Below are 12,734 nucleotides of genomic sequence, written 5' to 3' on the forward strand. Positions count from 1 at the left end.
TTTCTACGAACGAAACTTTGAATTTGTCCATACAAAATTCAAATCAAAACCCAAGTATCTGAACCTTTTTTCCAATCTGAAGAATCTCACACGTTTGTTTGAACTATAACTGTTCAGACCTCAGGCGTTTGAAAATTCGGAAAAAAAGTTGCAATTCGATCCTATTAATTTGAGTTTATGGATGGTCATTTTTGTGACGCAAAGGCCTTTGTGTCGAAACGAGCTAACATTTCAAATTTTGAGATCTAAATCCCTCGCAAACTTCAGCTGAAGTCGTCCTTCAGAAAATTACCTTGAGTATCCTTTTAGTGACAGAAATGTGTCTTACTTTTACAGTCCCTCGTTAACAGCGATCAAAACTTCATTGACATTGCTCATTAAATTCAGCTCACTTTTCACCACCACACGCTTCGCCATTATGGCATCGTCGTCGTCGTGTTCATCAGCAGGACGACACGTTCGCCAATTTACCACAGCCCCCAAAATCCATGACCTAAGTTCTACCTTCAATGGAGCTCTCGATGGATGTTGTTCGTTCGTTCGTTCGGTCGGTCGGATAATTATTACATGGAAATCGACTCACACGGAACACGAAATCCAAATTTGATTAGTTCTACTTTATGGATGATGCCAAAACGGAGGCTGAGTTGGGGGAAATGTGGGCACATGTGACCTTCTGGGAGACTCTTTTCCCGAATGACTCTATTAAAATGTGTAATACATCGCCTCTAACACGTTGGCAATATGACGGCGTAAAATTATACTACGATATGAGTATGAGATGATTGGAATATAAAAGTGTCGCCAAAAGTTTTCTAAGCTACATGTATGTACGTATGCGGCAGGTATGGGGGAATGACGCCAGCGAGTAAGGGGGGATGATTACGGCAAAGAGCCAAAGAGACAACACAGTTGATGAGTGTGGATTGACAACACATTGTGGGCGAGAATGATTGAACAACAAAACAAATCTAAAGGAGCAGAAAACCTGGTTGCAGAAAAGCGTCGAAACGAAAATTGTATGATATGTGAAATCGTGAAATTGAGGGCGAAATTGACGGGGAGCAAAAGTTTGCCAAAATCAAACGAATTGTTGATGGCGCTGGCGTTCGCTGATGTTAGTGGTTTTGTGGGCCAGCGAATATAAAAAAAACAAACTGCTGAAAAACAACGATTGAAACCAAACGAGCAAGAACAGCGCAACACTAACAGATCAGAAATCAATTATAATTTGGGCTTGAGGTTTCGGGAAAACTATGTATCTATGTGTTATGATATGTTGCTAGTTTTTGCTGCCATTTTATTGTGGTTTAGCTGTTGCGGATTGATCTGCATAGATACACTATGGGATGCTGTTGCTATGAATTAAAGAATGCTAACAGCAGCAATAACAACGTCAGAGATCTAATAACAACAACATCAACGAAAGCAACATGATGACATCTTGGGACAACAATTACCAGGGGTGTTCGGTCCTCTCCATTGGCAGTGGCAAACTCCACCGCAGTGTCCACCTTTTTTTTGTTTGATTATGTTATATGTGTTTTTGTTTTGTATTTTTATAATGTAATTACATTCGTAGTATTAATATAATAGAGTAACGACGTATACATTCGTTGAGTGGACAGTGACGCATGGAAAAAAGGATAAACAAGGGGAAAAACGGGAAATAGAGAAAAGATATACAGGATATTCGATTAATAATATTGCCATTTACCGTCTGCCATTTTTGTTGTATGATGATGATGATGATTATTATAATGATTATTGTTTGGAGTAGTTGAGCTAAGATGTGGTTTGTAAGGATAAGGTTTGATAAAACAATCGTTTTCCCTCTGTGTGCATCGAATGGAATAGGTCCAATTCTTCTTACATTTAATACTTCAAATAAAGAATAGCCAACAGAAAAAAAAAATTAAATATCATTATAATTGAATGTGTCAAATGAAATAGTAACCCTTAATTTTAAGTAAAAGCCTGAAAATCGTTTAGCCCTTCCATTATATAAATTTACTGCACGGAATTGTATGAGTTACGAATATTTGAAAAAGTGCCAAAACAACTATCTCAAAATAATGATTACTTTAAAAAATACTAGCCAAAGCTTTTGACCAACCTATCAGGTCTGATGTTTACAGCCTGATAAAAATAGTAAGGTTATCCTTCGACTAATGTTTCAAGTCTAGGAGCTTTTGCATAGCAGTTGATAACAGAGATCTGCAAATAAAAGGACCAAAAGTTAATTTCTGTGTTCATTCCACTTGTACCTTGCGATTGTGTAACACACTTCTACAGTAAAAAAAAACCTGAAATCTGATATATGTAGATCCTGTATTGGAATTTTTACCCGATTTTACGTTTCAACCCTGATTTAAACCTAGTCCTGCTTGCGATCCGGATTCCGATCCTGTTCCGGAACCTGAGTTTAATCGTGACCCTTATGAAGATTCTGATACTGAACATGATCCTTAATTTCCTCCTGATCATGATTTTGAATCCTGGGTCATGATTATGGGTCCTGGTTCTTTATTTCATACTCTGAACCAGAATTTTCGTCCTGAACTTAGAGTCTGAACCTAAGTTTAGATTAGCATAAACCTCCGAATGCTCGGCAGTTGTGCCGTTGTCTGTTTTTGGGTCTACCTACCTTATTCTGGGTGTTTTCTGGTAGTGCTAAATTATTTTCTACCTATTTTTGCATTGTCAGGTAAATTATTGTATTTCTTTTACCTAAGAATTTGAACAACCAAGTGTGCCCTGGTCCGGTGTCTCTGTTTAAGAGATGAACTGATTTTTCATTGAAGATTTCAATGCTTTCAGCAACATCCAATTAAAGCGAATTACTATTCAAAGACCGAATCAGCGAGACATTTCCTCGATCAATAGAGTGACCAGATTTACACATGTGTAAAGCTACTGCAGATCTAGGATTCTGTGAAGGAAGGATTTTCTTCTTTGAGTCAAATCTAGCTATAGCCATGTGTTCCTCGAATCTATCAATCAATTTCTTTTTGGTTTGTCCAATGTACACCTTATCACAGTCGGAACAACTGATTTTGTAAACACCAGATCTATGAAAGAGCTCCACTGGATCTTTATTTGATCCTAAGATGGATTTCAGTTGATTAAAAGAGCTAGTGAACACTAGTTCAATATCAAACTTTGTCAACTTGTGTCGCAATTCAACTGCGTTGACACTGTTGAACTCCATGGAACTTCGTTGAAACTCCTTCTGAATAGGAGTTAAAGTAGTGAAAGATTTCCGTTGAAGAATTTTGAAAAATCAACAAATTTCACAGAATTTTTAAATTTTAAAAGGATTTTCTAAATCATAATTTTTTTGGCCAATATAAGATTTAGATTTTTACTTTGTGATTCAGTAAAGTGTGATAGGATTGTTAATTTTGATTGATTTTACTCAACTTAAATGTAGAAAAGACCTAATTTATCATGAATTTTCAATGAAATTAAAGAAAATAGCATCAGGGAAACCCATCACAGAATTTTTGGGTAAAATCACAGAAAGTCAGATTTTTTTTTCTCAAAAACACAGAATTTTTTTTCGACAACCTTGCCGTGTACATCATCACCAACTGTCATCAGCAATCATCAATAATCAATCGCTACTCCAGCGGGCTTTCCCTGTCCGAGGAAAAAATAAATAAATAAATAAATAAATAAATATAATATTGTTCTCAATAGACGAATTGACCAAAACAAACGGAGAACCAAAACATTGTGTTTTGGTTTGTCGACGGTACAGCAGAATCTTCTTATGCTGAGATATGGTTTCTTCTGGAGGATCGAAAACCGTAATTTCAACACCTCCCCTCAATTCGTTAATTGAGAATGCTTAACAGCTTCGCATTCCTCGCCCTTGGTAGCCTTCGTGAATACATCAGTTGGCTGATTCCAGCCGAGATGTGTCGTAAAGAAAGCTGGCCGCTTTTTACGACCACATCGATGAATTTCTCTGCTGATGGATTCGCGCTCCAGGTACTGTATACAAGGGATATTGTCCTCCACTTCGGTCGATGACAAACTGACCGCCTGCTGACGTTTCGTTGACCACGAAGTAAGATTCCCGATGTCTATCTGTGTTTGCGTTTCTACGGTATACTAACGCTATATCGGCAATACGTCGAAGGTATCGCAGAACACGCTGCCTATCCGCAGGGCTGGCCTGGTGTTTGATAAGTGCGCTAACAGCAGCACTGATGTTTGATCTTCAAGATGACTGCAAATAACCGATAAAATCATTGTCCTCCACTTCGGTCGATGACAAACTGACCGCCTGCTGACGTTTCGTTGACCACGAAGTAAGATTCCCGATGTCTATCTGTGTTTGCGTTTCTACGGTATACTAACGCTATATCGGCAATACGTCGAAGGTATCGCAGAACACGCTGCCTATCCGCAGGGCTGGCCTGGTGTTTGATAAGTGCGCTAACAGCAGCACTGATGTTTGATCTTCAAGATGACTGCAAATAACCGATAAAATCATTGAACCGCTGTTCGGTGATAACCTCACCATCGTTCAGCTGCGTCCATCGAACATTCGTGTCAGAAACAGGATGGATTTCCGTTAACCTGGGTTAAGCTAACCGCTTCTCAAATCTCGCTCTCATCCGGGGTTCCGGCATCCACTTCCTTTTTGATCTTCCAGAAACCTTAATTGTCTCATTGTCTCGGCGCTTCATTTGTTAATGATTTCAGTAGCTCTTCATGTGCGCTGAGTACCTCTGTATCGCCGCCTGCGTCTCAGAGCCGGTTCAGGATTGGCAGAATCTTGGCCATCATCATCATCATCATTATCACCGTCATCGTCGTCATCGCTTCTCTTGAAGTCGCTCTCGTCTCGCACAATAAGCTGACGAGCACCAAACTCGTGAATCTTGTAGCTAACAAAGCTTTTTCTCGGTGGCTCCGAGAATTTGCCAGACTTCGACTGGCAGCATTCGTACAAAACGATGTAGAAAACAAGAAGTGGTCGAAATCACTGACAACTAACCGTCGTCGCCTGAACCGCCTCCTCCGCAGCACTTGAAACAGCTTCCAAACATCGAAGACAAGCTCGCGCATGCTAACGGCAGCGCAGCTCCAAAGCACGAGAATATTCTTCTCGGCTTTCAGCTTCATGGTGTTTAGTCCTGTTGCTCAAACGCTTTGAGCGGTCCTAAAAGCCGGAAGGCTCAGCAACAAACGTCAAATCTAGAAGTGAGTTACTAAAGTTGCCGGCAACTAACCGTCGTCCGAAACACCTTCTCCAAAGCTACAGAAAAATCATATTGCAACCTTGGATGCTCTCTCGAGTGCTGACCACAGCGCAGCTCAATATCACGAGAGTAACCCTCTCGCCAAGAAGCTTCTTCCATCCTTCGATACGGTCCACTATACTCCATCTGGAATATTAGACCCTAACCAATCCTGGTTGCAGATCTCGAGAGTCCTCCTCTCAGCCGTCGTTATAAAACTCATGATGCTAACCGCAGCGTTTCTCGTGACGGTATGGAGAGTAACCCTTTCGGAATCCGACTTCTCGGCTTCGAACTCCAGTGGCACCTTCTGGCTGACCTGGAGCATCTCGTGGCCTCTGTGTAGGCGACAAGGTTGCCGAAATCACAGAAAAATCTGTAATTTCACAGAATTTTGAGCAAATTTTTATCACAGATTCTGTGTCACAGAACACAGAATTTTGTAATATTCACAGATTTCACAGAATTTAAGAATTTTGCAGAAATTTCTAAAATCATTATCTTTTAATCCAGTCTAAAATTTAGATTTCTTACTTTGAATTAGCAAAAAAATGATGAGATTGGTAATGTTAATTGATTTTTCCCAACTAAAATGTAAAAAAAAACGCAATCCACCAGGATTTTTTTATGAAACTAAAGGAAAAAGCGTCACAGAAAACCATCACAGAATTTTTGAGTAAAATCACAGAAAGTCAGTATTTTTTTTTCTCAAAAACACAGAATTTTTTTCGGCAACCCTGGTAGGCGATCCTATGCGCTGGTGGTCTTCTGCGCTTGAATCAACTCATAAGTTATGAGTCATAACTGCTGACCACAGTCACAACAAAAGCATGCGAGTAACCCTCTCGGCTATCAGCCCGCCTAATTAATCCGATGTGTTGCTCCAGTTGGACCTGCCCACTTCTGCGCAACCCGGTTGCGGATCCTGAGACTCTTCCCAGCCGTCGGACGTGAGCTCACGTTTGCTCACCGCAGTGTGGCGTGGCTCGTGACGGCTTCGAAAGTAAACTTCTCGGTCCACAGCTGGCTGGCCTGGCTGGCAGGCTGGTCTCTGCGCTAGCAATCTGGCTGGCCTTCTGCGGTGGTCTTTTGGCTAGTGGCTGGCCCCTCGACCCGGGCTGATTCTTTTTTACTGGCTGCTAGAGCATTTATAACCGCAAGTCTAATAAACTTGAGAGTATCCCTTTCACTAACTCGTTTTCTAATTTTCCAGACGTATCTGGGCCCATAACCTGGTGAAAATGCAGGTTTCAGTGGTGGAATAGAGTTAATCTTTATTCAGTTTCGTTCGAATTGACGAATTGATCAAAACAAACGAAGAACCAAAACCATGTGTTTTGGTTCGTCGACGGTGCAGCAGAATCTTCTGCTGCCGGGATACGTTTTCTTTTGGAGGATCCAAAAACCATAAGTTCAACAAATTATAATCCTGACATTATTCCGCATCCTAATCCATACTGTTCTGATACCGAATCTTAATCTCGGATACGGATTGCGAATTTTCAATTTCGGGACTGAAGGCTGAATCCTAGTTCTGAACCATGACTGCAAGCATCGAAAAATAACCCGGAAAATAATAGGAAACTGAAGGAAGCTTTGATGTTTTTGTGTTCACTAAGCTCCGCATAAGCGTTCAAATGACCAATTCGGAATGGTTATCAACAAAGCTGTTAAAAGATTGATATAATTATATTTGGCATTCTTGCTATCGATTTCTTCCCAGAAACAAACGAAGATCGCGACGAATTTCAATTAGATTTTCTTCCTGTACAAAACTCTACTAACATCCACCAGGCTCAAGTCGGCCACCGATGGCACCATCGATCGGGTCCGTAATTTTCCCAGATGGCTTGGATCCTTCTTTAGCAAACAGCGCCTCTTGTCGGGACAATCACAAACGTTAGCAATCCGACCGCTGTCCCTCAAATCCGAAGCCGCCGCAACCCGGCGGATCGAATGTTTCAAGCAGAACGGCTTCACGGCCCAACTCTCTCCGTAGGGTTGATCGATTTTCTGATTGCACCGTTGCCGATCCGGATACTGATACTGACAACGCACAATCGTATATCGATCCGTTACCGACTCTCGGGAATCCGGTTCCGGCGTCATGGCCAATGAAAACGACGGGTAGACGAGAAAGACGAAGAATGTAAGCGCAACCAGCAGCAAAATCGGTATGAACAGTGCGAAATATTTATCCGGAAGGTGGGTTAAGCCTAAACCGTCTAGGAATTTAGTGGGAATGAAAGCCCACAGAACGTAAAGGATAAAAAGGGTTTTGAACAACAGAAACATCGCAAATCCATAAATGGCCCGGGAAGGACTAGGAACTGGCGTGTGTTCCGGCATTCTGTTGAGGAATGTGACACCAATCCACCGTTTTGGCACTAAATTCAACGATCGAATGACTAGAATCGGCCTGGTCCAGCTTCAGAAGCTTCGCGACTCGCGATAAAACTCAGCACCGGTTCGCTGCACGGTTCCGCTTTGAGCTTTGACAGAAATGAAACTTTCCGGGATACTACGATGGTTCCATCATTAGAGCAAGTTCACTGGTGTTGGGGAGAAGTGGTAGATATTTTGACATTTTGAAAATTTTACAATGCAAAAATGTTTTCAAAATCTTTGGGCGTTGTATTTATTAACAGCACTGTTTCTATTCCTGCCGTATGTGATAGAAGTGTTGCTGTGTTTCTATCACAGCATGTGAAACTACAACACGTGTTGTTAAAAAACTTGTAGGCCACAGATCTCTAAAATGTTTTTGCATAGAAAATTTTTCAAAATGTGCTAAAAGTGACAAAATTTCTACCACTTTTTCCCAACACCAGTGAACTTGCTCTTAGCAAAAAATTTAAACATTAATTTGATTCTTAACACGAACCATGATTTGTTTACCATTTTACAATGGGCGATGGAATCGAAAAGTTATTCTTTCTCTTCTTTAGAAAAACCCGTAAGATCTGTCAAAAGTGGGGTGAAATTTTAGCTACATCCCATTTGAACTAATGGAAAAGCATCATCCAAATTCGGCAGCGCTTCCATGTAGCACCTTTCATCTCCGAAACAAACGAGCAATCGATTAAAGTTTTCGTGAAGGATAGGTTTCTTATATGTATTTTTTTTTTAATAATTTGGAAAGTGGTGCAAAAGCAAAAGTCATTTACCGGAGCTCGGAAGATGATTGTTTTTTCTCTATGGCGACCGTCAAAATAGTTTGCAGACTTCAATGCTATGATCCAATAGTTTTCAAAGAGCCAAGTTCACATGATATCAAAGAATCTATCACACTTTTTTTTAAAGAAAAATAAACCTTTTCTCCGTTTCTTAACATTAAAAAAAATTTTTTTCAAAAGGCGTTAGAGTTTTGTTTTTGATAACTTCCGTTGTAAATTTTCCCCGTTTTCAGAATTGAGCCTACTTCAAAACCATTCGATGCACAACAAAAAAGCTCATTATTCATCTGTATGAGATGGGAAAAAAAATTTTAACCAAAGAATCGAAAAAAAACCATCTACAACACAAAAGCCAATCGATATTTGCGGCGCGGCGCCTCTTCTTAACTCGAAAACGGAAAACCCAATCAGACACATATTGTCAGTCGTTCAGTCGGTTCTGCTCACATGGCATTTGGATGTAACAAACTTTTCCTAATTTCCCATAAATCTATCATCCGAAACGAGATAAAAGCTGGGCCAGAAAAGACGAACATAGGCCCATGTCACACAGTTAGTGTCTAGCTAGCTAACTGGATGCCAAATCTTTGTGCGTGGGAAGATTCGGCTTGAGGTGCTGGCATCCAATAGATATTTATTTATGTATATATAGATTAATGAGAACGATAACAGTTTGTTTTCTATCTGTTCCATCTGAGAGTATCGACTGTGTTTTCCGTTTTTTTCCCTTTCCGAGGGTATCGCACAAATATCCTTGCCTCTGTTTCTTCAGTGCTGTAGAATGATGAATGGAAATAAAGCAGAAACTTATTTTCTAATGCTCCACCAAATTAAGATGATAGCAAACTTTGTTACTTAAACGATTCTGAAAGGACCGAAAAACTGTATCCTGCTCTCATGACAGGCAGCGTTAGCAGAGTTTTGGCAACTTTCAATGGCGCGTGTATGATCTGTTTGGCTGGGCGATTCGAACTTAGAAGGGAGTTAGTGAGGAACGAAAAAAAATACGATGAACAAAATGTTGTGTATGTTTTCTTTCGAGTATTTTCGTCATGTTTTTTTGTTGGTTCAAAGTTTGGGCTAAAGATACCTACCACATTTTCCTTCTCGCGTTTGTTGAGTCTCAGCTTTCGGAGCATCTGGTTGCGCTGTTCCATCATCAGCGTTCGCTCGTAGGTGTATGCCGAAATATCGCTATCCATCTGGAAAATAAACAGAAGAACGTTGCAGAAAATATTAGTGGATCATGAGAAACAAAAAAAAAGCGGCAAACGTGAAAATAAGTAATTTTCAAAGTTATCCCCTCCCCCTCTTAAAACAGCTCTTCATCGTTTCTCGTTTCCCGGAGAAGTTTTCAAAACAGGGTCTTCAGATTTTTTAATAAGAAGTTTTTTTTCCCGTTCTCAAAGATTCATATGGCAACTTTTCGGCTGGCTGCCACACATTTTCCCACGACTAACTAGTGTGGGTGTGTGTGTGTGGGTGGGTATTTTGGGCGAAAACTTTGAGCCGCTGAGTGAACCGTGAAAAAAGCTCAGCTCTTCGTTAGCCGGGTGATAAGTTGCTCCCCCGGGAAAGAAATTGTGTATAATGTGAGATTAAACGGAGGACCAGAGCCAGTCGAGTCGAGGGGATAAGAAACTTCCCCTCTCTCTCAAGATCGATGGGACTGTTTTGTCTGCTGGGGATTCCCACTTTTTCCTATGTGACGAGTTCTGGAAATGTGCTAGCTGGGAAGTGGTTTTCCATTACCGATTGTCTGGTTTTCATTGGCGACACATGTTTCTAGTTTGCTCGAATGTACCATTTGAGCATTGGTTTTTTCTGTTTTTCTACTAATTTGATTAAGGTTCTACAACTGTTCTTCTTGTTAAACTTATAACGAGAAATTATTTTTAACAGTTTGAACAGTGAGAAACACCTTATCTTTCTTAAAGCTGAACATCAACAACTTGTCACCCAAAAACCGATTTTAAGATTACAATAAAAAAAATCCCACTATTTCACATAGTTTAATATTCGCAGGAAAAAACCCAAAAGCCTATTCTCCTCTCTTTGTAGTTCAGGATAAAGGCAAAACAAAGCCCAAGACAATCGTTTTCTGACCTTTTTAACATTTTTGTCATCTTTTCGAAGGGAAAAAAATCCAAGGAAAAAAGGTAAAAATCCCTGGTGTCAATCCCTTTTTCTGAAAGTGGCCCAAGCTAGCTGGTAAATAAATTATCATTCCGATGAAAAGGAATATCTACTAGTTTGAATGCCCGATGAATTTGTTTCATTTTATTGTTTTCGGTCCTCCATTTTTCCGTAGAGCCGGATAAGGATGCGATAAAACCGGTTGAAGCCCTTGAGTTCGGAGTTCGGAGACAAGCAGCTTGCTGGAAAAATATTGGGGTTTTTCTTCTTTATCTAAAGTGAGAAATATAAAACAGCCTAGGTCACTTAGAGATAACGTTAAATTTAAGAAAAGGATTTTCTAGGGCATTTGGACATAACCAATGCATAGAATCATAAAAAATATGTATTTTAAAATTACCCTCTTTTTAACAACTTTTAAAGAATATCAAAAGCTTGTTGCAAATGAAACTTGGGTAGTTTTCAAACGTGGAAAATTGATAGATGATAAGTTTCCTTGGCAAATTAGGTTTTTTTGACAAATAGTTTATCGATTATCAAAATGACACAACAATTGATGGCACAGAAAATCACAGAAAAATTTATAATTTCACAGAATTTTGAACAAATTTTCATCACAGAATCTGTGTCACGGAACACAAAATTTTGAAAGTTTTCACTGATTTTAAAAGTTTTTGTACGTATTTCCAAAATTTTAAATCTATTGTTAAAATATTTTTGGGATATCAGGCTTTATTTTGGGAAAACATGCTAGGATCGGAGATGTCAATTGATTTTTCTAAGTGAAATGTTAAAAAAAATCATTTCTTCATGACTTTTCATAGAAATTTATGCTGTTCCTATTACAAAAAACCTTCACAGAATTTTTGAATTAAATCACAGAAAGTAAGAGTATTTTTTTTGCAAAAACACAGAATTATTTTCGGCAACGTAAGGCCCTACTTAAAAATACTACTTAAATGCTCTGCCCTGCAAGAAAACCTCCATAAAACTTTCCAAATACTTTACTAATCTTTATCTGATTACTTCTAGAAGACTTTCTCATATTGGCTTAGAGAAATATCAAAAACTCTTTAGAAATCTAGGATGAAATCGTTGGCAAATAGAAACCCTTCATGGCAGAACAAGACTTTAAAAAGTAGATATGTATAATAGAGTGTATTGAAGTTTTCTTTTTGGGCCTTTTTGGTTTGGGGTTTCGATTTGAAATTATTTATGAAAAAATCCGAACGCGTTTTTTCATAAATAATTTCAAATCGAAACCCCAAACCAAAAAGGCCCAAAAAGGCCCGAAAACTGATTAGAATGAAATTAACTATAATGTGCCAAACAGAGCATTCTTTCGTTTATGAAAAGAACAAGCAACACTGACAGATTTTCCGTCCAATTTCGAGAGAGATTATTATTCAAGTTATTTATTTTAGAGTCTTGGAATTTGTTGATGAAATGATCTAATTTAAATTTTCTTTCTAACATTTTCATAAATATAAATAAGGGTTACAAGACATTTAGACTACACAAATGCCATTATTTAAAAAAAATTAAACTGTCTTTTTTTCTTCACATTTTAGTAGGGAACAAATATAAACTGACAATTGATTCTACAAATAACTTTAAGAATCCAGTTTGGGTATTTGTTAACGTAAAGCTTGTTGGGTTCGAAAATATCTATGTCATTTTTCGAAGGAATAAAACATGCATGAAGCCTCCGACACAAGCTTAACTACTAGCACGATTCCTTGACTATGACATGGTCAATTTGTTATTCCCATTTTGCTGACTTTAAATCGCTTGATTTAATCGATCTTAACACATTGCGGACCAAATTCGAGATTGTTCGTTCTTCGCTTGATGCGTGTGCGCTTCACTGAGAAGCATAGAGAAAGAAAAAAAGTAGATAAATAAAAAAAGGACGAAAACTCCATGTAAACGAGAAATACTGAAAGGAGAAATTTACAGGTAAAAGCACTTGTAGCTTATTTCTATCAGTGATTGTATTATGAAAAATAACGTCAAATCGACCTTAAGCATACTTGGAAATAGATCAAATTTATTAGATCGTACGTTCGTAACTTTTTTCACGACTTGTTGTTCCCATTTGGATAATTTTCAAGCTTGGCGCTCCCTAGACAAGTATTCGAAAAAAACATTACTAACCCACTGGCAA

At 38.9% G+C, this 12,734-nt stretch overlaps 2 protein-coding genes across 9 annotated transcripts in view; both read right to left on the bottom strand.

Moving 5' to 3' along the window:
• The window catches only part of LOC129748030 (solute carrier family 12 member 4), a 780,735-nt gene that overhangs the window by 82,388 nt on the left and 685,613 nt on the right, over positions 1-12,734 (bottom strand). For 6 of the 8 annotated variants that reach the window (XM_055742491.1, XM_055742493.1, XM_055742488.1 and 3 more), the window contains 2 exons: positions 9,526-9,633; positions 1,461-1,514 (listed from right to left, as the gene is read on the bottom strand). In XM_055742491.1, coding sequence (XP_055598466.1) covers positions 1,461-1,514; positions 9,526-9,633 — 162 coding nt within the window. The remainder of the gene's footprint in view (positions 1-1,460; positions 1,515-9,525; positions 9,634-12,734) is intronic. The other 2 variants (XM_055742490.1, XM_055742489.1) reach the window with 1 other exon arrangement.
• LOC129748032 (phosphatidylinositol N-acetylglucosaminyltransferase subunit P-like) lies at positions 6,871-7,669 on the bottom strand. The gene has a single exon (XM_055742494.1). The coding sequence runs from the start codon at positions 7,602-7,604 to the stop codon at positions 7,008-7,010; it is 597 nt and encodes a 198-aa protein (XP_055598469.1). The 5' UTR covers positions 7,605-7,669; the 3' UTR covers positions 6,871-7,007.

The sequence above is a fragment of the Uranotaenia lowii genome, chromosome 2, assembly GCF_029784155.1.
Source record: "Uranotaenia lowii strain MFRU-FL chromosome 2, ASM2978415v1, whole genome shotgun sequence".
Classification (NCBI taxonomy): Eukaryota; Metazoa; Arthropoda; class Insecta; order Diptera; family Culicidae; genus Uranotaenia; species Uranotaenia lowii.